The 26,941-nt window shown below is 37.7% G+C and overlaps 1 protein-coding gene across 1 annotated transcript in view; it reads left to right on the plus strand.

Annotated features, from left to right (window-relative positions):
• LOC104401717 (usherin-like) overlaps positions 1–26,941 on the plus strand; it is a gene marked incomplete at its 3' end in the record, with an annotated part of 99,158 nt that overhangs the window by 14,798 nt on the left and 57,419 nt on the right. The window contains exons 3-8 of the mRNA XM_010009391.1: positions 14,375–14,504; positions 15,649–15,712; positions 18,008–18,302; positions 18,719–18,903; positions 21,271–21,492; positions 22,936–23,029. Coding sequence (XP_010007693.1) covers positions 14,375–14,504; positions 15,649–15,712; positions 18,008–18,302; positions 18,719–18,903; positions 21,271–21,492; positions 22,936–23,029 — 990 coding nt within the window. The remainder of the gene's footprint in view (positions 1–14,374; positions 14,505–15,648; positions 15,713–18,007; positions 18,303–18,718; positions 18,904–21,270; positions 21,493–22,935; positions 23,030–26,941) is intronic.

The following is a 26,941-nucleotide window of genomic DNA, read 5'->3' on the forward strand; positions in this document are numbered from 1 at the left end:
TTGGAGTGTTACAGTACAAAGGAATAGTTAGGACTTTGTGATGGAAGGAAGAAAGCAGGGTACAGAGGAGAAGGGAAGGGCCTGAAGTAAGGTTGTTGGGAGGGATATGAAAGGAATCAAAGGCAGAATTCTGTGGATCCTTGACCATGAAGAGAAACTAAACCTTGAAAGAAAAGATGAGACTTTATTTGCAAAAATCCCTTAACTGGATACATGGGACTTTGGGCAAGGCATTCAGAGAGCAAGAATAATTGCTTTCCTCTTACGTAAATCATCACAAAAAAAGGACACAGGGATGGATTTTCAACCTTCTAGTCCCAGCAGAGCTGTTCAGCTGTTGTAGAACGAATATATTCTTGCATTAAATTTGGGAATGACTTACAAATCCCAGTACTGAGCAGTGCAAAGTGGTGCAAAATTCTTCACATATCATCAGTTCAAGCCTAAAATTTAATATAGAGTTGATGGTGTAATACAGGGTTAATAATTGTACATTAATAACAGCTCCCTTCATTTGTGTAGGTATCTGCTTATTTGACTAGTGAAGCACAGAGGTTTTATTCAGAAGGGATGTTTCATTTGACATCTACATCTCATCCCTAATTTACATGATTACAAGTAGTTCAGAAAAATTCAGAATCAGTGGTTGTGCTGTATTTTAAAAGGAGGGGGCAGAGAGAAAATGTGCATTGTTATGAGATTATCTAAAATGTACTTTCAGAGCTTTTGTTACAATTAATTTTGGCAAGTCTATGTAGCTGTTTCAGCTGCTAAAAAGCAGCTTGTTGAATCCTTAATACTTGTCTCCTTTCATGTTACTATAGCGATCATTAGATCTTGGATCTGATTTGTTCTGTGACTTGGGGAAAATAGAGTCATCATGCAGCAAGCAAGAATGCAATTGTTTTCCATGTATTTTCAGATCTGATGACTAGGATCCTCTTACGTTTTATCGTTTGGAACTCGCAGCACGAAGATCACTTGTTAAACCTTTCCATGTAAAAAGAGCAGAGATTGGTTAAAACAGAACAAGGCTTATTAGTTTATTACTTCATTATTTTAACAGAACCTGTATTTGCAATTTTGAGCTCTCAGGTTCTGCCACTCCCCTGCCCAGATGTTTATTCTATCCTGGGGCATCAGTAATAGATTGATAGAGCTCTAGTGACACAAGCAATAAAGAATATTTTTCATTGATACAGTGCTGCTTAGGATAGAAAGTGGCAGAGCTGTAGTTAATCAGTTTACTATTACTTGATACTACTGAAATGCTGGTGAGGTGCTTGCCAACAAAAGCTCAAATCAAAATAGCCTATCAGTAATTGGAATGCATGTTCTGTAGCATGAAGGATCACTAAATCCCTGATTCAACTGTTTATTTTGAAAACCATGTTTACTTTTAAAAGTACTAAATCTTTAGGAATACAGACCATCTCAAAACCTCTCTCTTTTTGCATCGGTCTTTGTCGGCCTTGTTTATCAGATAATTGACAGCGTGGGTTATATTACTCAGTACTAAAAACTACCCCTGTCCCAAAAAAATTAACAATGGGCATGATTCTTCTTTTGGATCTTTCTGCTTGCGGTTACTTGCATCTTTGCATCAAGAAGGCTTCATTCATGAAATAACTATTAGTTTTTCTCGAGGTTGTAAACTACCTTATGCGTCGGTCTGCGTTCGAGTTGCTTTCTGATTTCACTGTCAAATTTGTATTAATACATGTCTTGTTCTTGGGCAGAGTTAATTGCTTCAGGAGCACTCCAGGGTTCCTTCTCCCCTCCCTTTTTCTTTTTTTGAGATTTAGGTTGTTCTTCAGGGAATTCAAGCTGAACTAGTGGATCCGTGCACAAAAAGAAAGACTTGGATTGAAGGAAAACCATTTCCCGCTGAGAAGGGATTAACATTGTAGGAGATAGTGGAAAAGAAAAGTAAAGGAGGGCAAAGAGAAAAGCTAAATATCTTTTATACAAATGCTAGGAGCATATGTAATAAGACTGCTGAATTGGAGTGACATGTTTTCAAGGATAAGAAAGATATTATTGGAATAAGAGAGACAAGCAGGAAAATGAAGGGGGATTTAAACCGCCAAGGTACACAGTTTTAGCGAAGGGAGAGCTAATATAAAGCTGGAAGAGATGTAACAATATTGCTGAGGGATGATACTCAACCTGCAATAGGAAACACTCCTGCTCCCCTGCCCCTATTTTTTTTTCTCCTTCTTTTTTTAACCTAAGTTCAGTGGTTCGTGTACAAGGTGAGCACAATTTAACATAGTTGTGATTCTTGGCTGTTGCACCAGACTTGCAAGTGGTCAGGAAAAAAGCTCGAGCAGTAAACATCTTTAAGACATAAAATAAGGATCCCTGAGAAACCCAGAACTTTGTATTTTGAAGAATTGAGGAGGAGACAATAGGAAGAAGGAGTGTTAGAGATCAGTTAGGATACTGACCGTGTTAAAACTACAAATGAAAACGTGTTTCCACTGTTGTTGTAAGGTTGTTGCTTTTATACTGTTATTGAAAGAGTATATAAATATTGGCACTGTTATCATGGAAAGATTGCAAATATAAATCTGTATATGGAGGTAAGGAAAAAATGATCATAAAATCATGAAATTTGAAATGGTTGTGGAGTAAGGGTGTGTGCTAGATGGAAGAAGCAGTAAAATTATTGATTTTAGCAAAGTTAACTTTGAAGGAAAGCGAAATGCTCCTGGGATTTTTGCCTGCAATCGTGTGATGAACAGGAAATCCACTCCACACAAGTAGAGAGTACATAGCGTATAAAACACATAGAGAGGCTGCAATTAAAATTCATCCCAGTTAAGTCAAGAAAAGGAAAGGCCGATATGGGCCTGAGGCAAAAGAAGGAAAGGCAAAGAGACATCTTGCCCCTCCCGACCTTATGCTTTTTCCTTCCCCTTCGCTGTTCTTTACCATTTCTTCTGCTGTCCCTTTATCCTCTCCAGCACTTGTGTTTTAAGAGAGTTCTGTCGCTGTGGTCCCCTGATGAGGTTTCTTCCTCAGGTCTCTGTCTCTTGTACACTGGGTTTTTCAGACCATGGCCATAGCTGCTCAGAGTGCTCACAACGTTGGTGAGTGTCTCTCCCCTTTCCCCCCTGAAACGCTTACACTGTGCATCCCCATAAACACAGTGCAAGCTGAATGTAGTTGACATATTTCCTCTTTGCCAACTTCCTTTATCTGTTTGTGGCTCTGGAATGATTTCAATTCACTGTATGGTGAGGGAGGGAATGAGGCAGCAGGAGCTGAAGAGGGCAAGCAAGTGGGAATATAACAACTCATGTAGACAATGGGGCTATATGAAAGTATTTAGAAAAAGGCACTGTGCTGTGCTGGAGCATTTACCATTGAAATGGCAGGAGTTCTCAGAAGACAGGGTCAAACAAGCACATAAATGGTTGCAGGTTCTGTTCTTTTCTTTTGTGAAAGTTAGAACACAAATCAGGTCTTATTTTGGTTCCCAGTATGTAAGGCACTTGTCCAGCATCCCACATACAGACATTGAGACCTCTTGTTTCAAGGCATAGAGATCAGCTGTGAGGACGAAAGTGTATGTAACATATTTGAGGTCTCAGCCTTGGCAGGTGTGAAATGGCATTGGTGAATCTGAAAGCAGTTTATAGTAGCTGAAGATTTGTCCCTTAACTAAGGCAAGCATTTTGAACACATTTTGATCTGGCATTTAGGTTTTAAAAGGAGAACAGAGATGATAATGGTAAAAGTGGATTTTGGAGAGAGATTTAATGGGACAGTGATGAAAGATCGAGTGGTCTTTTTCTGTCAGTCAATCTGTGTGTTCTTTCTTTTCTTAGGTCATAGTGATTTGTTAACTGCAGAAATTGGCTATAGGCAGAGAGGATGACCCTGTGGTCTTATGGCATCCAGCTGATGACCAGTTTCTGCAGATGGTATGAGGGATCATAAAGTTTAGTTCCATGTGTATTGTGATGCTAGTTGCATCTATATTTAAAGCTTTCTGTCACTGAAGCACTCCTGGTTTTGTCAGATGTCTATTGGACTGGATGAGCTGCAACTTCTTGCAATTGAATGTCAATAAGACCAAAGCTATTCTGGTTGATTCATAGCACCAGCTTAAGCATATTCACTTGCACAGATTACATTTGACAGATAGTTACCTTCAGCTGAACTCTGTGGTTAGAAGCTTTGGTATACTCTTGACAGTGAGCTTAGAGCTGATGCCTTATGTTTATTTCATATCCTGTTTTTGCCTCCCTAATACTGCATGTGTATGTCTACATTTAAATAAATTCAAAGCTGAAGTACTAGTCAGTCCACTTGTTATCTTTGGACAGAATGCTGTGATGAGTCAATTTCAGTATTTAAAGAATGGTGGTTTTTTTCCTATTTCGGCAGTTTTAATTTCCAAAGCTATCTAATCGAGGATTTTCTTTTATCAGGAACTCCTGGAAAAGTGTCTGTCAAAGTCTAACAAGTGTAAAAGGAAAAAGTAGAGGATAAAACCAAAGATGAAAAAGTAGTATTCCTTTTGGAATGTTTTCCTGCTATTCTACCAGTTTGCTGCCCTGCAGGAGATCATATTCAACACAGATATTCTTACCCTGTTATATTAGTGAAAGTTAAAATCCTTTGGATTCTGCAACAAGATTGTGTACAGCATCATCAAATACTGATGCATGTGTGTATCCCCTTTAAATCTTGAAAAGAAAGACATCTTTCAAGGCCTTTTGCTGTAATGGTTCTAAAGTAGTCTGGGTTGCAATACAATTTAATTCATTGGTGAGTTAGCTGATCCTGCTTATGGTGAATTCACATATATTGAAACTTCATTTGGAGCATACTGAAGAAGAATTAAACTTTCGAATCACTTCAAGCCATTTCCTTGTGCAGGCTCCTAGTCAGCTTAAAGCAGCATCCTTATTTTGAAGAAAAACTCAGTAACTTAACAGCAAATAGCTTGTGCATATATTGCTTCCACTCAGAACTTCAGTTCCTGTTTTTAAAGACCAAAGATAATTTTCATGTGGAGTTTAAATTAGAGATGCTAAAAGAGAGATTTTTGAATTTTTACTTCCTGCTCTCAGTGAAGAATAAGAATGCAGCATCCTTGAATTTTGATATAAATGAGCTAAAAATAAAATAGTTAATAAATGAAAACATTTTTAGTTGGGTATTTTAGCTGGACTTGCATGCTCTGGTAAGAGGGCAGATTGATTTGGTTTTTGGCTATGGTTAGATAATGAATCTCAGCCTAGAATCATGTTGTCACAGCTTTCTTTCTAAAAGTGACAGAATGTTTGGAAACAAAGCAGTCTTCCCTAACTATGAATACTAACTTAAACACTTTCTTTTTTTTTTAAAATCATCATAATGACATCCCTGGCTATACTGTTACTTAAATCAGTGGTTACAATGAATGGCCACAAGCCCTCTGTGTTTTCTTGCTGCAAATTGAGGTCTGAGAACCAAAGATACATGAAAAGCATCACATTGAAACCTGAAGAGATGCCAGGGTTGCAGTTTGCCTCTATCTTCTTGTGCTCTTTTCCTTCAAACCTGAATCCAAATTACTTCAAAGACTTGAAATACAGAGGGGTAAGAAAGAGTTTGCAGAGGTGCACATTTCTTTTATAGCTTAAAAAATTCATTTCTTGCCATGTGAATGTAGTATAGATTTGAATATGGAGTTTAGAAATGTGAATAATGTCGTTTAAAATAGCAGGTAAAATAAATTTTGTTATGTGAGCATCTTTTGCATTTGCTATAAGATAATGGGCAAACAATCTGACATTGAAGCTTTTAAGTAACTGTAATGGCTCTGTGAGATACTACTCCTTTTCTCCTATACTTGGTCAGAAAGAGAAATGCATTTGAAACCAATACAAGGTTCTAGCTGAAGCAGCACCAAGCTCACTGGCAAACTCATCAGGCAGTTCTTTTACTGGTATAGAAGCTGCCATTCGTCTGTCAAGTGTTATGCAGATAAACTGTCGGAGCTGGCTTATCCTCGTGGATATTATTCTTCAATTTCCACTCCCCTCCTTCCACCTGTCCCTATTAACATGGTTATTAGCATCTTTTTGGTCTGTTTGAGAACAAGATCCCAGACGAATTCTTCCTGACATGTTCTTGTTCTCATGTTTGCTACATAAATTCATTATCTCTTGCCAACGTTTAGATCTGCCAAGTTCCCTCTGTGTTTTCTCAATTTTTCACTCCAAATAAAAACCATTAAAATACAAAGAGCAAAAGACTACAAGTGAACTCTTATCTTAGGGGGTGCACGCTTTGTCTCTGAGTGAGGGAAAATAATAAAGAGCACAGGAGACTTTGATGTATGTAAGACACCTGCCCAAGCATCCCTAGCAATAATGTCATCATTGTCAAAATGTACTTACACTATAGAAATGTATGCTAGTGCTTATTCCTGAATTATCCATTCAGCTAAGCTTGTAAATTTAGGTTAGGCTACAGTGTGGTATGTTGTAAGGAGAGAAAAGTAATACAAGACTGTACGAGCAGGCTGTGTATCAGTGGTGGTGAATGACATGTGGAGTAGGATGTGGTTGAGTGTGGAGCAGAGTCTTGACGCATCTGCAGAGGTTAAGCTGTGGAAGCTACTGCACCTCTAAAGCAGGTGGCTGCAGATTACCTGAAGGTACCTCAGGGAGAGGTAGAGAAATTCGGATAAACCGTTTTTGTTCCCTGTTTATATTAGTGTTTGAGAAGAATAGTCCTTAAGGGCATGGAATCTGCTCCCACCTGTATTCAGTACAATTTTCTTAACGCTAAATGTAGTAGACTAAAGCGGAGGAATTAAAATTAGTAGAATAATGCAAAATAAGAATAAAGTAGAGCTGGGGGGTTAATAAAGCAGCCTTTGAGATGGATTTTCAAGATGGGTAAATTCTGCAGTTTATTCAGTGAGGGAGGATGTTGAACTGTGGCAGAAAGTCGTCTGCCATTTCTGATGCATCAATTTAGGGCCACATAGACACCCAGCTTTTTAAAAGCGTATACAATGCAGCACTGTGAGGTTTGGGTGCTAGCTCTGCTTAAAGCACAGCTGAAAGTAAACTTGGATTCATGCTAATGATTTCATCCTATCTTTTTTTTCCCCCCAAAAAAATTCTATTTATCTACTTCATGTTGCTAAGTCTGTTTCACTGACCTTTCCACTTTACAGAAATTCACTTGTGAAATATTAAAGCTCTGTGGAAGCCTTTGTAACTGCAGCTTCAGCAAGATTTGCAATTATGCAAGAAAATACCGAAATACATACCCGTGTGCATCTCATCCCTTTGATATGCAAAACCCCTTTACTGGATCTTTTATTAACTGTTCTGCTTCTGTTTCACACCTGCTTTCACAGCGTAGAGATGTGAACCCGCATGTCCCCCAGTGGTAGAATATGCCGTATATCTTTATAGGAGCAGGCAAAAAGAGCTTATTTAGACAGGTTGAAGGTGAAAAGGATTTTTATGCTCAAGTTTCTCATTAGACCATTATAGCAGCATCGCTAATTCCCCTCCTTCCATCTATAGTCTCCCCTCATCTGTTGTCATCAGTGACCACTGTTGATTTGTTGACTCTATTAAAGTATTCAAGGAAGCCACAGGCCTGTCATTTTGGTCATAACCTTAATCTGTTTTCTCACCTTGGGAGAAAATGTGTTAATACACTGTCTGTTTTTATAGAATGAACTCTCTGAAAAAGTTCCTGATGCAATACATTAGAAGAAAAAAATCAAATGCTCTATGTTATTTTAATAGATAGGAAGCTATGTTTTGGTAGCAACTTTTCGAAGAACCATGCCAAATTCAGTGACAGTAAGCTACTGTAATGATACTCTGTGTAGTAATTTTGGAGGTGAGTCACAACTTCTCCTGGTTTCTTGTAATTTCTGATTTCTCATTATTTCTGAATGATTAAGCAAATCATTTATGCTAACTCCTGCTTTCATTTACATCTCTCTGTAACTTCATGGATTCTGGAGTTGCTTTGGCTTTTAGAGTGACTAAGAGGAGGTGTCGTTTCTGACAGTTTGCTGAGTTGGAAAAGAAATGGAACATTCCCCCCCCCCCCTTTTTTAATGTTTTACAGGTGAATTGTATAGCTACCTAATTGCTCTTCATAAAGCACTTAAGTTCTTTGTATTGTGTGTCACCTTCTTCATAATAACAAAATTACTTCAATTTCTGAGAAACTTCTTGCTGTGTAAATAGAGCTTTTTTCTAAAGGATAAACTGATACAGAGTTGTCCGTGTTTTCTTGCAGTTTATTTTTTGTTCGCTTATTTGGAGGAGAATTTGCTTGTTTTCTCATATTTGAGAAACAGGCTATATGTTTGTTTGTATTCAGTTTTTAAATTTAGCTTGCATTTACAGCCGTCTAAATATGTATCTTTAACTGAAGAATTAGGTGTCTGATAGAAGCCACAGATCCCTAAACCGCTTCCTTTTCATCTTATTTGAAAACAGTGGTGTCCATTACATGTGTATTCCAATTCCTAGTATTTATTTGAATAGGAATTTTTGGTCCTTGTCCTTTTATATGTGTCAGTCATTCCTTCCCCTGCCATCTGAGACTTTCTTTGATGGTATAAATAGCCTTAAGAGCTGAAGTTACAGTTGAACTGTTTGCCATCACGAAGTTGGCTGGATAACTAAATAGGCCAATGTTGGTATCATTTGCCCTGAATGACTGGAAAAGATTTTTTTTTCTTTCATTTTTGATGCCTGTGTTCTTTCTGTTGTGAAACTCATCATTTATGGCCTGCAAATCTGGGAGGAAATCCATCTGGTTTCTTCCTGTTTTGCCAGACACTGTGATCTAGTTATTAGAACAATGGGTGATGAGAGGAAACTTTAAGATTAAACCGTATTTTATGGTTACTAGAAGCTATAATGAATGAGAGTTAAAAAGAATGTATAGTTAACCAGGAGAAGAGATTAATGTTGTCTTGAAATAACTCCCTTTAATTTCTCTGTAGTATTTTAATAATACTTTCCCATGCTATTAAATATTGTGATAGGAAAGATAACCTAAAGGAAAAGATTGTATTAAAAACCAGATATGTCTTGGAAACATATAGTAATTATAAATTCTCAAACATTTGGGGAAGAGACTACTGCATCTGTTGATTGTGTCCATTAGTGCAGTGAAGTTTTGATCTCTTGTTAGTCATCTTAAGCTCTGCTGTGTTACATTTAGCTATCATTTATTACTTTTTAATGGAACATAAAGGATTCTTTTGCATGTGCCTCTATCTTATTTATTAGAAATAATTTTGCACAAGGTATCTGGGTAGTATTAATATTAGGGCTTATTTTTAATGGAAAAATCTTAATGACACAAAAAGATCATAGTGGCCACTGAAGAATTCGCTTAATTTGTTTTGGCTGAAAATTCAGTTTTACATGGAGGAGGCTGAAATTGTCTCAGTTGCGTTTACGTAGCAGGACATTTTGATGACAGGATGATGAAAAGTGTGAAGAAAAAGTGTATGTTGTTTAAATATGCGAGATATCACACGTTTGTTGTAATGTAATATATGTGTGTGCTATTAGCTGAAAGCCAAAACTTTGTAGATCGGGGTCTCAGAATTCCCCCAAATTTGCTTTGGCTTGGAAAATGCTATTGTAGCTCAAAAAAGGGAGTCAATATACCTGTGTCTTTTACCCGATACCCAAAATGTGTTCTGCCTCTGTGTTAATGAAGAGAATATTAGTGTTTTTTTTTTTTTGAAAAGCATGTTGATAATTTTTATTGAAATGAGTATTTTCATTATACCTGTTATACAGCTTATTTATACCTGTTTTACTATTTGTTTATACATTTATTATACTGTTATACATTATACCTATAGATAATACTACAGTTCAAGGTTTAAAAAGTGAAAGAAAACCCCATGGTATTCTTTAATCAATCTATACAGTGGGTGCCTTAGAGGAAGTACAAGTAGCTGCTATACAAAATCATACAGAAGAAATCTATGGAAAGGCACCAAATATATAGAAACCATGGATAGCTAATGAAGTCTGTGAGCTGCAGGTGCTTTGAGGTTCATAGAGTATTCGTGAGCAGTATCATACATGCTCACCATGCTCCTATACGCTCCCCTGCTTCTGCTTTTTGCCATTGTTAGTCCCTTAGTCTTAGCAAGTACAACGATTCTGAAGTGATTTGGTTATGCTGCTTTTCTGCCACACAGATTGGTGGCAATTTCTGTTAGCAATTAATACATTAATACATGAAAATACTGGCTTTTGTTTACATGACAGCTCTGCCTGATCTAAACCAAGTGGCAAACCTGTGTTAGTTTTCATTGTTATGTTTTCATGGGGAGGGTCTGAGTAACACAGATGTTAAGGTGAGAAAAGAAACAGTTGTAATGGCTTTTCTGTCCCTATTTCATCTTATGAGCAGTAGCTTGTGTTCAGTTTGTCCTCCATTCTGCACTACAGTGACCCAAAGGGCAGGGAATTTTTCCTAGGTAGAAAGTGATTTGATTTGGTATTGCTGGCTCTGATGGGCCATTCGCTTGTGACAGAGGACCATAAGGACTTCATTCGGGATATACTGAAAGAACTAGTCTATCAGCCCATTGGCCCAGCACTTCTCATCTTTGTAACTGTTCTGGATCATAACAAGAATGCTGTTAGAGGAAGGATTATGGATATCTTTCACCATCTCAGTTCACCATCAAATGGATTTTCCATTGCTTGGAACTGGTATCAGGCTTTGCATTGGCAAAGGCTAATGTAGTTGCAGAGTGAATTTATCTTACTAACTAATCCTTGCCAGCTCCCTGTGAGGTGATTTGCTAAGTATCTGACAGATGGGTAAGTAGGGAGGGAGAGATGGTTTCAGAGCTGGGATTAGAGTGCTGATGTCCCAAGCTTCTGGTCCTGTGCTCTGCACAACTATGAGGCCAGCCTTTCATACCTATCTCCTGTTACTCTCATGGGGCAAATTCCTATTGATTGTTATTGATAAAGACAACAGGGGAATGAATAATCCTGTTGTCTTAGGAGTGGAATTCTTCTTTTATTTCTGTGATATTGTATGCAATTTAATGCTCATGGTCAGGAGACCTTAAATAACCACATCAAACAGCTGATTCGGTGCCAGCCTTCCTTTTTATTTAGCATAGTCTAAACTGACACCAAACTTTGAGACATTCCTCTCCTTCCACTGTGGAGAGCCACTGGGATTTTTTTTTTTCCTACCACACATGGTTTCCCTCCTACATTTTCCTCCCATGTCAGATATTCATACCCCCTTTAATAACCAGCAGGGGGATCGTTACATTGAGCTACTGCCAAATGCATAATGACTGCTGCCTTTGCCTTACACAGTCACTGCACTACTGATATCCAATTCAGCATTGTAAAGTGCTTAGGGCTACCTTGGGGATGTGCTATATTAAACCCAACTATTCTAAATCCTATTTAATACAAAGAGATTGGTGGTGGGGGAGGGGGAGGGAGATTTAAAATTGTTGTTAGTCACCTATTTTCAACCAGTAAAAAAACCTGGTCACTTAGAGCCCAATTCTGTCACTCTTCAGTCAGAAATAGACCCCCTGGTTTTGGGAGGGGGTGCATGAAGGCAAGTCCTCTGCTTCCTACTGGGGGAGGCAGAATCAGGTCCTACAGAAGCTGCAGCTGAGATAGTAAGTTTGCAAGGAGCTGATGGGGGTGAGTGTTCCCATTTCTGAATTCCACTTACAGGTGTTTTACCACTGAAAAGAGGAGTGCGGGAACATGCTTCATATCTGACTGAAAATAAAGGTACTCCTAAACTTGTAAAAGACAACATTTTTATTTGAATGATATGACAGAGCTGCCACAGGAGTGTTACCTGCTATAAAGAAAGCTTAAGAATTATTACCTTTATTAGACCAGTGACACTGAGCTTTAGCCATACATTTCTAACTTCTGTCCCTCTACAGAGACAATTTTCTTTTCTTAAATAAACTGTCATGCTAGTGTTAATATATTGTTGGCTCCCTCATACTCTGAGAATACTGCTGATATAAAACATGTATATGTTAGATTGGTAATAGTATCTTTAGTGTAGCTGACTAGAACAAATGTGTTTCCCTCATGGCTGTGCTAATGTGATAAAGGAAAATTGGCTGTTCATCAGCTTTTGGCTGGGTAAAGACAGTAGAGATGGAACCACATTCTTTTTTATGCATTAATACCACTGAGAACTTTTCACTAGTTATATTTCATGTGCGGGCATGTTGTGCAAAGATGTTGTAAAACATGAGATAATGCTACAAATAACAAAGTAGAAAAGCCTGTATCTTTTATGATGATAACAGTCAAACACCAAATGACAGTAACAGGCTGTAAAAAATGCGATGCAGAAAAAAAATGCAATGTAACCACCATATACACGTATACTTAGGCTCTTGCAAATAGGGCATCAGATGTTTAGAGGGCTTTGAATTAAAATTAAATAAAAAAACTGTTGTATTTAGGTCATTGATGTGTCAACACAAAAGATAATTTAAAATGAAGAGATGTATTTTGAGCGGTGAAACTCATATGCAATAACTTTGTGAACAGATCTCAAGGCTTAGTAATTATGATAATAGCCTTCAAATTTCCATCAGTGGAAGGGCAATAAATATTCCTGTCTAAATTTGGGAAATATTGACTGAATCTGGAAATGGCAATAAAGCTCAGCGTCCATGTGTTTGTTTGAGAGTGCAGTTTAAGGAGAAAAATCCATCCATCCAATTCTGTGTGAAGGCTAAGTAAAAAATAATCCAAACAAACCCCTCCATCTCATTTCATATTTCCTTTCTTAAAATACTGATAGACTCCTGTTGCCCGAGGCACTGATGCTGATCATCTGAGCTCAGATTTATAGATAATTGTGTCTTCTTGGTCTGAAATTCAAAGGACTTTACTGGTGGAATAGCACTGTGAGTGCTTATATTGTGCTTTTCAAACTGGTGTTTTTTCAGGTTCTGGTTCCCTTCTTTGTAATAAATTATTTGGGCTTGTAAACCTTCTGTTCGTCCTCACATATATATTGTTCTTATGGAAGCAATTATTCCAGGTTTATTTTGTTTTGATTAGCATGGGTATCAAGACAGGCTAAAGCACTCTAGTTTTATTTGGTCCTCTGTAGACACAATTCACCAGGCATCCGTATCTGCAAAATGAAAATAACACTCTAAATTGGCAACAACAAAATGATGCTTCAAAACCTGAAAGCTACCAAGCTCTCATGTAAAACGAGCCTTATGCAAGCGAGCTCATGCTAAAAATCAAGGAATTTCAGTTTTGCAAATGAATCACTTTATGAAATAAGTGCTTTTAAGATTATTCCGTAAAACAATTCAACAGAGTGCAAAAGTTTGGGGTAAGTTGAACTTAGTTTCTGTACTGAACTTCATTAATGGGAAGCTGACTATAGCCGCCAGATGCCTCCAGTTGTAATTTTTTTCATGTGCCTGTATGTTTTTAAATGAGGGTATTTAATTTCATAAAATGCAAGGCAGAAAGGCATCCCCATATTATTAAACTTTCCCTAAGTGTATGTAACCTAAACACGAGGAGTTTTAATGCGAACAAAAAAGAGTACTTTGTAAAAGCTCAGCATCTTGTGAGTTTGTGGAGCCAGGAGAATGCCATAAAGTATTTCTATGAACGTTAGCTCAAATTTAAAAGGAATTGGCAGGGAAGGGAGCACTTGCAGAAAACGGTACCCTGGGGTGCTGGCGGAGTGCACATTCCTAGTCAAGGGTTTCCTTGATGTAAAGGAATTACCCACTGGGTGTAAAGCAGATGTAGCCAGTTCCTATGCTGTTCCCTTCAGCCCTTGTAGAAAGAAACATGCTGGGTTTAGAGAGGCATTTTGGAGGGGTGTTAGAGGCCTGGCTGAAACGTGCTGCATTTGGTTGTCCTGTATATGGTGTATGAGCCCCTTGAGGCCTGTTTGAAGTGATGTGTATGAGAAAAGCTCTGACAGCTGTAACATGTGCCTATGGCCTGAAGTGGTAACATAGCTGCAACCAGCCCTGTACCTTGTGAAGCACACCCACCCTTCTTCTCCTCTCTTCCCCTGCCCCTCCAGATTACTGTACTGTAGTTTTTTCTTTAATCTAACCACTGTAGAAATTTTATACTCCATGCATCTCAGTGATGATCTTAACTGGATTGCTAATGGACGGACAGAAAAGAGGTAACTACTTCCAGTAAACTACTTCTAGTAGGCACCGAAAATAAATTCACAAAGCAAGTAGGTTGATGTGTTAACAGTTAACCAGTGATAGACACAGCATGCAGACAAATCAAAGTGACTGCTTAATGAAGCATGTGTTTGCCCCTTTACGTTGATTCTACAGGTGTATCACAGCAGAATAAGTTTCTTCTTGAATGGCTGGGAAGATGACAACACACCTTTTGATTCAAGGATTCTTGTAGGACCAGTAGCAGATGCTGATGGTACACTGCAAATTGGACAAAGCTTCACAGGTAAATCTTGTAGCATTTTAGTGGAATGCACTGGAATATTCAATGAGGTTAGAAAATGTGTGAGTCGTTTCAGGTTAAGTATATGCTGAGAAGTAGTGTCTTCCTGCAGGAGGAAATTCCTATTGTACAATTAGCTTTCTCAAAAGATTGGCTTGTAAGATAGATGTTTGGTAGATGATCCTGTAGGATCGTAATTTATTCTATGTGTTACTCTATATAGGTAGATTTTTTTGCATTCTTCAAAATGTAGGTAGGTAAGGGGACACATTCCATTAAACGACAAGCATAGCTTTTCTGAGTAAATATATGAACCTATTTCAGAATGGGATTGTGCATGGCCACTAGACTGCACTCCTCTCCTGAGCAGAGCTGAAGTTTCTGGCTATTCATGATATTCAGTTCTATCCAATCCTCACATAAACTAGTAGCAGAATGAGAATCCCTCAGCCTCTAGAGATGTCTGATAACGTTACTCTTAATCTACATCTAGAATTTTATACGTACTACAGCATGACATGATCGTTGCAGAACTGCTGGGGGATGTTTTGTTGCTTTACACAAATTCTTGGTTCTGCAGATACAAGAATACTTACTCTTGCTCTCCAGGAATGTTTTGATTTGAAGCTAACTCCTATCTATATGTCACTTAAACAACTTTCTTGAGCTTTTGGGCAAGAAAGTTGTTCTGCGCCCCATTTCTTGAGGCTTGTATTTGGAAGTGTTCTTTGTGATTTTGATTCTGAGTACCAGATAACTAGTAAATGTATAAAAGGAATATCTTTAAATGCTTTTTATCTTTATTGTATAAATTGATAGGTATAGTGGTACCTACTGTATCTCTTCTCTAATTAGAGGTGGCACATGGACTGGCTCATTACTTCTGTCTAATGAGGCGATCCTTGTGCCACCTCTCTAATCAGAAAAGAGATAGGTACAAAATGTTCCCGTAAAGTTATTATAAATCATTCTTTTTTATAAAAAAATTAAGTCACTGCCCTCTATAGTTTTGTCCGGGTCCAAGATGGTTTCATTCAGGAGGGGTAATTGTGCAAGAGAGATCTGAGTGCTGAATTAAAGGTGCTCTCATGCAGTTCAAAGCTGCCTTCTGCTCAATAGATTACTTATTTATAGTATATTTTCTTAGGTTTAGAGCAATTTGTTGGAAGAATGCAAGATTTTCGGTTTTACCCAGTGGCACTTACAAACAGGTAAAGAACTTTCATTTCTGAAAAAAGAAAAAAGTGTGGTGAGAGGGAAGAACAGATTACAATATGCCTATTTCCCAAAGTATAGCGCTTTTCAGATGTCTCCTTTAGATGGTTGCTCATGATGATGTAGTTTACTGAACCTCATTTCAAAGATGCCTTTTAATCTGAAAAATCTCGAGTTAAAATAAATTCAACATTTTAACATGTTTTGCTTTTGAACTTTTGCTTAAATATAACCTATGTATGTAGTATATATGTAGTAAACCACGGCACTCAGGAATGTGTGCGCTTTTCCATGTTATTGTTGTCCCTGTGACAGCCTGACTTAGTGTGTGCAGAGAGTAGATCCAGTTGCTAGGTTTCAATGCTTATGAACTGTCTAAGTGTTAACTCAGCATATTGCTGGCATAATAGTGTGTGCTGGATGGGATCTGCCAAGCTTTACCAGAGCCCCATGTAAACTGTAGCGTGAGGAAGGGAGCATAGCCAGTCCAGTTTAGACCACTCAAATACCAGTGATCTAAATGAAGAGAACAGGCACTCCAGATAGGCAGCATGCTGGCTTTGTGTCTGTGAGCCTGGCTACTGTGCTTTAGCAGTTCCTTTCCTCTGGTTTCAGCTTCCCCACGGTATCAGTCATCTGTGTCAGGTATTCTTGATGCTTCCCTCACCCCATGCACACACCCCTACCCCAAGGTGCTATTGTCTTAACTGTTTATTGCTTTCTATATTAGATTGTCACCATAAGCCACCAATGACTTGGCCAGCTCAGCTGCACGTAGCCCTGGGCAATTGCTTTGACTTCCTCCGTTCCTGAGGCCAAATTGTGGTTGCCACTGCAATTTCTGTTGCCCTCCAGCCTCCCTTCTTAGCGCATTACAAAGAAATGTTACCTTTGTTATCCAGCTCACGCTGGATTAATCTACTCAATTCAAGCTGGCCAGAAGTAGTCTGGTCCTATTTGTCTGCGTGGTGCTTCTGGGCAGGCTACGCGCAATGGCACTCATGACTGCAGACCTTGAGGCTACTTAATGATAGTCTTTCAATAAGATGCAGAACAGTTTCCTGAGAGCTCAGCTGTCTGCAGGACATTAGGATGAACTGAGCTCCTGTGAATTTAAAGTATTAATAAGAATCTGAATTCCAAGACATATGAAAATCCTGTTGGTTGTATCCTTTCAGAGCAACGCTTGTCAAATCCTTTGAACTACAGTTTAGGTCAGTGAAATGAATAAAGCTTAGCAATTGAAAATTAAGGTATTTTACTAAGTGTTGCGATCTAATGATGTCTCTGTAGATGTAGTTTTGTACCCACAAGTAACTTGGTCCAAAATATTTATCCGGGATAAACTGTGAAGGAAGGTATTGCCTGCATATCAACTAAGTCTATGGCTATCTAAAAGGTCCTGTAACTTTGGGTTTTATGGAATTTGTAGTGGTGGCTAGCAAGCAGTTATTTGGTTGATAAACATACAAAAATTATGTTCTTACTGATAATGTAGGAAAATGAGAAAAGAGCTTTTTGATCTAAAAATTCAGTATCTTCTAGGCTCACAGAATCCTTCTCTTACGCCAGAGATGGGCAAATAAAGGTTTAGGTAACCTGCCCATGTTGTTCTTATATCTATCTGCTTGCCTGCCTACAAAACATTTATGTATCTATTCTAGCTGCTGATGTCAGAATGAAATGAAGTGCCTCAGTGTCTTGACATGCTCCGACAGACTGGGGCAGCTAAAAAAGTTGGCCATTTGTATTGAAGTTAGTTAAAAGTGGAAATACTTCTGTCTGGTTTTCTAAGGTGCAATGTGGTGTTGCTCAAGCTGATCTTTTTGGAGGATTTGGTGCAGACATTCAACTCATCTGTGGTTACAAGCAATATGCCAGTGCTATGGTATGCTTAAGAACAGTGTCCGGATCACTGAGTCAGACATGATACCGTAGTAAAATGTTAAGAGTTTTTCTCCTTTCATCTAGGGCTGGATTCATCCTACCTAGCTTTAGACATCCCAACAAGGAGCTTATTTCCTTTGGCTCCCTATATGTCTGTGGAGCAATGAAAGCAACTTGAGTGCTTCCTCACAGACATCTTCTGAAGATACTTGCTGGTTACCATTGATTATGTAGGGACCCTGGGTGCTTGTTTCCCAGCCGATTGCCCCGTTTATGTGAGATGAAACCAGGCCTGTAGGGTTCCTGAGCTGAATTTTGTTTAATCTATGAGCCTAGAGTCACAAAGTGGCACTTGCCCTTTTTTATCATGTATGTAATTATTATTTCTTTATGTGCTGTGACAGAGACATTTTGGAAGTATTCTCTGGAAAATTTCCTCACCTGCATACCCAATCCGAGTGCCGCTGTCCTGGAAGTCATCCTCGCGTACACCCGTTGATACAGAGGTACTGCATCCCTAATGGTGCAGATGATACCACTAATGACAGAGTGCTGAGGCTGGATGCAGAAGCCCATCCTCTGCACTACATCAATGATGATGACATTGGGACCACCTGGATTTCATCTGTATTTGCTAATAGTGCAGATCTGGATCATGGTGTTTCAATCACAATAGATTTACAAAATGGACAGTATCAGGTAATGAGAAGATTACATCTTCTGTTTATTAGATCAGAATGAGGAAAAGACTTTTATAGGCATTTCATTATGATTCTGAGGAAATTAAAACATTATGCTTTAAGATGTTATCCTTAGAGAGCCAGGAAGAAAACCTCCTTTATCAGCATGAAACAATACAAAAGGCAACAGAATGCATTATTGTTCTTGTCATTCCCTTTTGATGTGTGTTGGCTGTTGTAAAAACCCAGTAATCTAGAACAGATATAACAGACTCTGATCTTTGGTTTTAATTGGGAGTATGTGGACTGAAATGTAGATTCTACTGTCTGTGAATGGTAAAGCAGACTATATTGCCACATCAAAAATAAAGGTTATACTCTCATTGTTTTACAACTTAGCCATTAATATCAGTTTATAAATTTGTTTTCTTCTAGGTATTCTATATTATACTGCAGTTCTTCAGCCCTCATCCAGAAGCAATAAGAATTGAAAGGAAAAAAAGAGATGATCTAAACTGGGAAGACTGGCAATATTTTGCTAAAAATTGCAGTATTTTTGGAATGGATAACAATGGATCTCTGGAAAAACCAGACTCTGTCAACTGTCTCCAGCTTCGTAGGTATGAGTGGGTATTATCTGCATAATACAGATGCTCTGAACAGGTAACATCCTGGCACGATTCATTCCTATGTCCCAGTGAGATAGAATCTTTTAATTTGGTATATTCATTTATTATGGGCCACTGAGTATATAATAGATCCCAAATCTGACCTTTCGACTGAAGACTGCCAAAAGGGTCATCTCTCATTTTTATCAGATTTCAGCTATTGAGGAATGTGACACAATTGATTCCTCTGTTATTTTTGAGCTAGATTTTTGAAATGTTACATGTTCGTGTTTTGGGGAGGCTGTTGTCAGCAGAATTACAGAACACTGAGATGAAGAGTGGAGGAAGGTGCTGAAGGACTGTTTTAAACTAGTGAATGTGAAAATACACCTTCTGATCTCTGAGAGCGCAACTTATTCTGAAACTTAGAAAAAATGCCAAATTTAAGTACAAAATCCTATCAGCCTTACCACTAACCATGCAAACCATGTAATAAATGGGTTGAAATTGTTTCTTGAAGCTTTCTAATCTTTCTAAGCAAGAACCAAAATAAAATCAGGGAGGGGGGTGAGGGTGAGAAGGATCATTGCCTTTTAGGAACATGTTGAGAGCCTTTTTACTAGGCAACGTGCAAATTTAAAAATATAACATATACATTTCATAAATATGGTGTATAACTGAAGTTAAAATAAATTGTTATCTTTTTACACACATGCAAGAATGTACATACACATGTTTGAATCTATAGTGCAACATGCATTCAAAAGCACTCTCTCTTACCTGAATTCAGATGCCAGTGAGTATCAGGCTTGTGTAGCACTTGGCTGGAAATCAGTGAGGAAATAGAGTATCAGGTGCTGTAAGCATTTTGCTTTTTTTTTTTTTGTTGTTTCGCTTTTGCTACCTTCCTAAGACTTTTCAAGTGTCAGCATCTTTGTTCTCTGGGAGTTCAGTATTCTGAGGAGAGAAGCATAAGGTCACCTGAGTTACACCAGTTTTCAGCAAAGGACATTGAGCTTTATTGCTGATCCTTGAAGCAGAGAGTAGAGGAGAAGGGAACTCTCCAAGTAAGCTAAACCTTTTTGGATAGACAATCCAAATGAGGTTGTTGTGGTTTAAACCCAGCTGGTAACTAAGTGCTACCAGCCACTTGCTCACCTTGGGTGCCATCAGCCTTACGGTCCTTCTTGTGCTTCCGTACCAAGATGATGTCATTTGTCTGCCGTTCATACCTGTCTTAACATTTCCATTACAGCTGCATATGTCATGGAAGGACAACACTTTATTTAACTTTCTGGGGAGGGGAAGAGAGGACAGTATTGCCCAGAAAAACATACAGATCTATTCCACTGAGATTTTTGTGAAGCACTAACTTGGGTAGGGGCACAGACCCTTCAAAGGTTCTTCATGAAGACAGAGGATTATGACTCAGCAGGCACAGTCTGACTATGAATCTCAGCTTTCAAAGTTCAGAGACTTTTGGAATGTTGTATGTCAGGTGCCAGGTCATGCAATGGGATATCTGTTTTTAATGGCCTCAGTAGATGTGCATTCTCATCTCTTGTAGAAGCAAGTTCTACTAATAGCTAAACTCTGTAAATAGTATATATTAACTTGAGATAAATATTGTAAAAATAGCATAGTAAATATACCAACATGAGATATGATTCATACCAAATTGTGCAAATGAGCAGTTCATGTATACTTGTTTACTCAGCCTTTGCTTCAATTCTTAAGACTGTCTTTCCCCTTCTTGGGCTTAAATATACAATTTTACTCTCAATCCTACTGCTTTCAATGAAATTCTCTTGCACTTGACTCCCTGAAAGGTAGTGTGTGTTCCTAAGTGATCACTTATCAAAGGAGATGATGCAGTCTAGTGACTCTGGAATTCAAAATATGATTGTTTCTGTATGTTTTTTATATGTGGTTAACGGGTATATAATTAACAACATGGGCTTGTTAATTATCATGTTAGTCATCTGAATGATTTCCTTACGTAGTTCAAGCATAGTTCATGTTTCTCAAAGACACTGTGTTAAACTGTTCGAAAACATAGTGCAGATGACGTTGTATCAGTCACAGTTTATTAATACTGTGAAGTTGCCATTTAGAGGCTTTTACTCTCAATTGGAAACTCGGGGTATAGAGAAAAGCATGGAAGTTTGGGGAAAACCACATGTATAGAAGACATTTCTTTTTCCCTGCTTGAATTCTGGTGACTGGGAATCCACTGACATGAGCATTTTCCCTGGAAACCACAAAAGAAATAGGTACAGTTAAATGGAGACCCCCTCTGAGAGAAAGGATATTAGGAGATAGAGTTTGTAAGATATGTGATATTTTGATTTTCATTTGTCTTCCTCTCTGTTTAAACAGCTTTACACCGTATTCCCGTGGCAATCTAACTTTTAGTGTTCTTACCCCGGAACCAAATCACCGACCTGGTTACAATGATTTTTACAATACTCCATCTCTCCAAGAGTTTGTAAAAGCTACACAAGTGAGGATACATCTCCACGGCCAGTATCATACTAATGAGTCTTGGGTAGATTTTAGGCATAGATACTATGGAATTAATGAGATTACAGTCAGCGGAAGGTAGGTGTTATAGAACTCTTCCCCCACCCATCACTGCCTCTGACTGTTACAGCTGTGCAAAGTATATAATGACCTGCCTAAAATTTAATGAAGTTGTTCTGCTTTTACATTTATGAATGAGAAGGGAATTTGGTCTGAAGCAGCGCCTAAGATTGAAATTATTGGTGTAATAATTTTTGGCTTTTTAAAAAACATTTGCTCACATGCTATTTTAAAATTAATTATACTTATTACACAAATCTGTCAAAAGCAGTCCTTTCCTTGGAATTACCAATGCCTCTAAGCAAAAGCTTCTGATTGAAACCACGGCTTGCACTTTACTTCAGTAGCTCTTCCAAGTTTCATTATAGATTCCCAGACCTGGCAATTTGAACAGTCTCAATGCAGAGCTCATTCTTTGTTTTAGCTGTAGTTTTCCTCTTAAAACGGGGCAGCTGTCAGTAAAAGTGTTACATTATCTGTGACTGACAACTTTATTGTATGCGATAAGTGTTCTGTCTTGTGAAAGGACTAATTATGCCCTGTAAATACTATGCAAATTGGGCAATGAAATAGTTTCCAAGAAGCATATGGTGCAGATTTTTGTTAATAAGTATTATTCCTGAAATTATTTTGGTAGTCCTCATTTTGAGAGAAAGCACCCTATTAGGGGAACCCACTAGGTCATGTTTATCTTAAAAATTTTCTATACTACTAATATGTTTTGATTATTGATTTACATGTGTGTGATAATGCTTTTACTAAAATAGCTACAATTTTGGTGGCTATGTAACAGTAAAATAATTTCAGCTGTAGTTTGCTAAGCTATGCCGTGCCTTTAGAAGAGCAGCCCTTCAGGTAGAGTGGTATGGTTATTGTCTGCTAACTTATACTTTATAAAGGTTTTATTTTAGTAAGAAATGGACATTTAAACTGAGATCAAAATGGGTTAAAGTTAAAAAATATGCTTGATATGGTTAAGATTTCTTGAAAAAAACTATAGCTACATTGTAATGCTTAATACTGATGAAGAATTGCCATTTATTTAACAAAGTTTAGATATTGTTAGGTACTGAAATATAGTTTACATGTATAAGGTAACAGGAGCTCTTCTACATGCTGTTTTTTATTTTCTTGGAAAACAATTGTTGATACTTAAAAATATGCTGAGTAGTCTTTTGCAGGCCACTGCATTTAAGAACATTCTTTTTGGTGCTTTTTCATAGAATCATAGAATAGTTCTAACCTCCCTGCCATGGGCAGGAACACTTCACGCTCTAAACCAGGTCACCCAAGATTCCATCCAACCTGGCCTTGAACACTGCCAGGGATGGAGTTTATTTGTTCTTAATAAAGAACCAGACTATGTAATATACAAAATTGTCTTTGTGACCATGTTATATATTGTTGGACAGATGTGTTCCCCTGTTTTAATTTTTTCTTCATTACCTATTGATCTTTCAGGTGTAACTGCCATGGCCATGCTGATAATTGCGACTCAGCTGTGGAACCATATAGATGCCTGTGTGTCAAGGAAAGCTATACAGAAGGAAATAATGTTAGTCTCTCCTTTGTCTATTTACGTCTGTATGAACTGCCTCAGAATTGGGGTTTTAATCCTGGGGAAGAGTGTGTGTGAATGTGTGTTAGTGTTGTCTTGGCTTTTATAGGGAGACTTTCTATAGTGGGGTTTGTATTAAATAAGGAAACAATAACATTCTCCCCTCCACCAAAAGCCATTCTGCCACACACCATTAGGAGTGCCGAGTGAGTTGAGGGATTTGATTTCTTGTTAGAGGACTATTCCACTTTCACTTCAGATGCGAACTTGAATTTAGACTGTCAGCATCTAATAAAAATTATAGCTCTACCAGCTGTAGCAAGTAGCAGTTTGTAGAGTGTTATTTTTACTCTACAGTAGTTTTAGTCTCGTCCTAAGAACTCCAGACCCATTTAGTAGATGGAGCACTGTCAGCACTGTCCTGGAGTTCAGCTTACAATGTAGTTTCGTTTGAAAAGGAACAGTTCAAGTGGCCCAGTACAGCTCTGTGACGTGAACCAAAGCACAGGAAATGCAGAAAACTTGGAGTTTTCTCCAAGGTGAAAACTAATCCAAGGTGAAACACTAACATAGATTTACCTTTTAATACTTGGAACATCTGTAGATAGTTGGGACATCTGTAGATTGCAGCCTCCGACTTCAGTTAAGAGTGAGATCTTTTAATGCAGTTGTTTTACAAACTATGTCTAAGGAAGGGTTAAAACATTTTGGACTTGATTTTAAATGTTTCTTGCATAGTTGAGAAAATACTGAGACATGCCCATCCATATGTATCTGGAAATTATTTTCTTGGGGTTCTTACTAAATATTTTGATTTAAACCAGTGATTTGGGCTGTGGCTTTTTAAAACATTGAAAATTGAGCTTTGAACTTACTCTTTATTTAAGGACAGCCTGTAAATATCAATTTCCCGTACTTTTTATGGTCCCCTATGACATTAGTTGTCTTTAAAATCATCTGTAGTAGCAGCATAATTGTTTTAAAAAAAAAAAGTAAGGAGGAACTTGGTATTACTTCTTATTTATCTGTGTTTTCAGATAGTCGATATTAAGGTTAAATTTCTTGAATTAAAAGGCCATATTAAAAAATCTAGATACAATCTAGAAATTACATTCTTTGCTCTTAATAACAGCATTTCTCAATAAAGAGGGATTTTATGGAGTATATAAGTAAAAACAAGTTCCAAAATTATAATTTTCCTTCTAGTTCTATGATTCTTGGCCATAGGAGAACCAAACTGTGGTTGTTGACTATAAATTCCAGTCTTTTAGCGATATAGGTAAAGGAGAGCTTAGAATAATTGGTGCCAGTTTGCAGTTAGCTCATGCAACCTTTGGTTTTCTTGGAAGCTGTTCACATACAATTTAGTGAAAGCAGAATCATGATTTATGAGTTAAGAAAAGGAAAAGAAGTTGAAGTTAAGAAAGAGCGAGTACATCAAAGGAATGAGTCCTATAATCCCATTGAATGCTAGATTTCCGTCATGAACACATGTTGTGTTCCCTGCTACATTTATGCCTTTTGGAAATAGGCTTTCTAAAAATTAAGAAGGGGCTATGAAATAACCAGAGCAGTAGGAAAGCGGAGACTAATCTCATGTAAAAAAAACCCCGAAGCAGTCTGCTAGAATAGAACAAGAAGTGTTAACCTGAGAGCATTTGATATTGTGCTTCTGATCATGTGAAGAATCTTTGTAAAATTTCATAGGGCATGTAAGTATTTTAAGCACAAGTGTAGGATCTAGAGTCTAAATGGGATTTGAACGAAAATTGGAAGTTTTTAGATGGGTCAAATTAGAAAAAAAGATTCAAACTGACAATGTCCCTTTAATTAGAACACATATTGTGAAATGTTACTTTGTAGGGATTAATTATAAATATTTAATAAGATCTGGAAGTTCACCAAGCACTCTTGCAAGACTTCTGCTACCTTGTGAAAACAAACCAAACACATTTTAATGATGCATCTGCCTTATCAGATATTTTCTGTCCAAGTTAATGGGTTGTCCCAGTGAGTGTCGCGTTTTTGATTTGGCATACATGCATTGTAACTATAATTGAAATGCTTGAATTAACCATATTCATTCAGAGCACAATAAGGATGATATTTAATTGTTTTTCTCATTCTTTAATGATTGTGTCAGTATCTACTAAACAGAAAATAAAACAGAAGTAGTAATAAAATAGAATTAATTTATCTATTATTTAGCAAATATTTCACTAATTTGTATCTTATCAAAGATTTATATGAAAGCCAAACAGCTTAAAGTTGGGGTGTTTTGGTTTTTGGGTTTTTTGTGTTTTTTTTTGTTTTGTTTGTTTGGGGGTTTTTTTGTTTGTTTGTTTTTTAAAGGCAAACACTTAAAATCAAAACCAAAATCCATCCTGATTTTTGACCATTATAGAATCATAGAACGGTTTGGGTTGGACCTTAAGATCATCTAGTTTCAACCCCCTGCCATGGGCAGGGACACTTCACACTAGACCATATCGCCCAAGGCTCTGTCCAGCCTGGCCTTGAACACTGCCAGGGATGGGGCATTTATCACTTCTCTGGGCACCCTGTGCCAGCGCCTCAGCACCCTCACAGGGAAGAACATCTTCCTCGGATCTAACCTGAAATTCCCCTGTTTCACTTTGAAGCCATCACCCCTTGTCCTGTCGCTACAGTCCCTGATGAAGAGTCCCTCTCTCTGTCATTGGCAGTGATAAAACTCTATCTTACAGACTTACACCTCTGTTTCTTAGGTTTCTGCCCCAGTGAATTAGGCAGCTGCTATTATTATTACTATTAATAATAACTCAATTATCCATGAAGTAAGTTTCCAAACATAAATTCTTGTTGGTTTGTTTTGGTTTTGAGAAGAAATTGCACTGTCTGCAGTCTTTTGTTTTTACTTCTGTCCTGTGCTAGCACTCAGTAAGTCACCACAACTGAGGGGGTTTTATTGTTTTGGGTGATTTTGTGTGCATTCTTTAAATGGAGATCCCTTGACAAGCTCTTACATATGGCAGAGTATGTCCTTGTCACATTTATGCTTAATGCAACTAAAATTACCATCTTGAATTTATCTGGCATATACATCTGGATAGCTGTTGCTCAGCAAAGCAATACCAGAAACTGAAAACTTGCATAATTCATTACAAATCAAAATCTTTTAGTTTAGTTATTGGCATCACCATGTTATGAAATTTGACATACCAAATGGTATTTCTCTTTTTTATATATATATACTTACTTTTTTCTGAGCTCTGTTTTGATGAAGAAATGTGTTGTTACGAAATGTGCGACGATGGGAAGAAGGGAATGCTTAAGAATGACTTGCAGAGGGGCCAGATTAAGAATCCTCGCAGAGCTTTTCTGTCACGGAAAACAAAATGCTTAGCTTCTTCATTTGAAATTGCTCTGTAAATGTGTGTGTCCTGCTTTGGGATTACAACCTCAGAGCCTCCTTTAAACTGCTCATGCAGAACTTAATAAAGAAAGGCACAATATACAGGAAGAATTGTAGAAATAATAATAGAAAATTGAATTTAAAATAAATAAAGCAGCTCTGATAAATGCTTCAGGGGGTATGACTGGAAGTGAGGGGGTGACTCGATACAGTAAGGACTTCTTGTCTTCAGAGTTTTCCATGCAAATAATTAATGGTCTTAAACATCTGCTGTCTGAAAACTGGATATGGCATTGTTGATTTACCAAGAATTAGATAAATAAGGCTTTTTATGTTGTTTACAGAAGAATCTATCTAAACCCTAGTTAAAGGTCAATCTGTATCATTGTGTTAGATGTTGGAATTAATGACACATAGTTCCTGAGGAGCTGTAAATATTAACTGTAGTAGGTGGTCACTCAACTAACACAAACTTCTAGCTTGGGGAGGCAAGCAAGCTAGCAAAAAAATGCACT

This window comes from Nestor notabilis, unplaced genomic scaffold, assembly GCF_000696875.1.
Source record: "Nestor notabilis isolate BGI_N333 unplaced genomic scaffold, ASM69687v1 scaffold3812, whole genome shotgun sequence".
Classification (NCBI taxonomy): Eukaryota; Metazoa; Chordata; class Aves; order Psittaciformes; family Psittacidae; genus Nestor; species Nestor notabilis.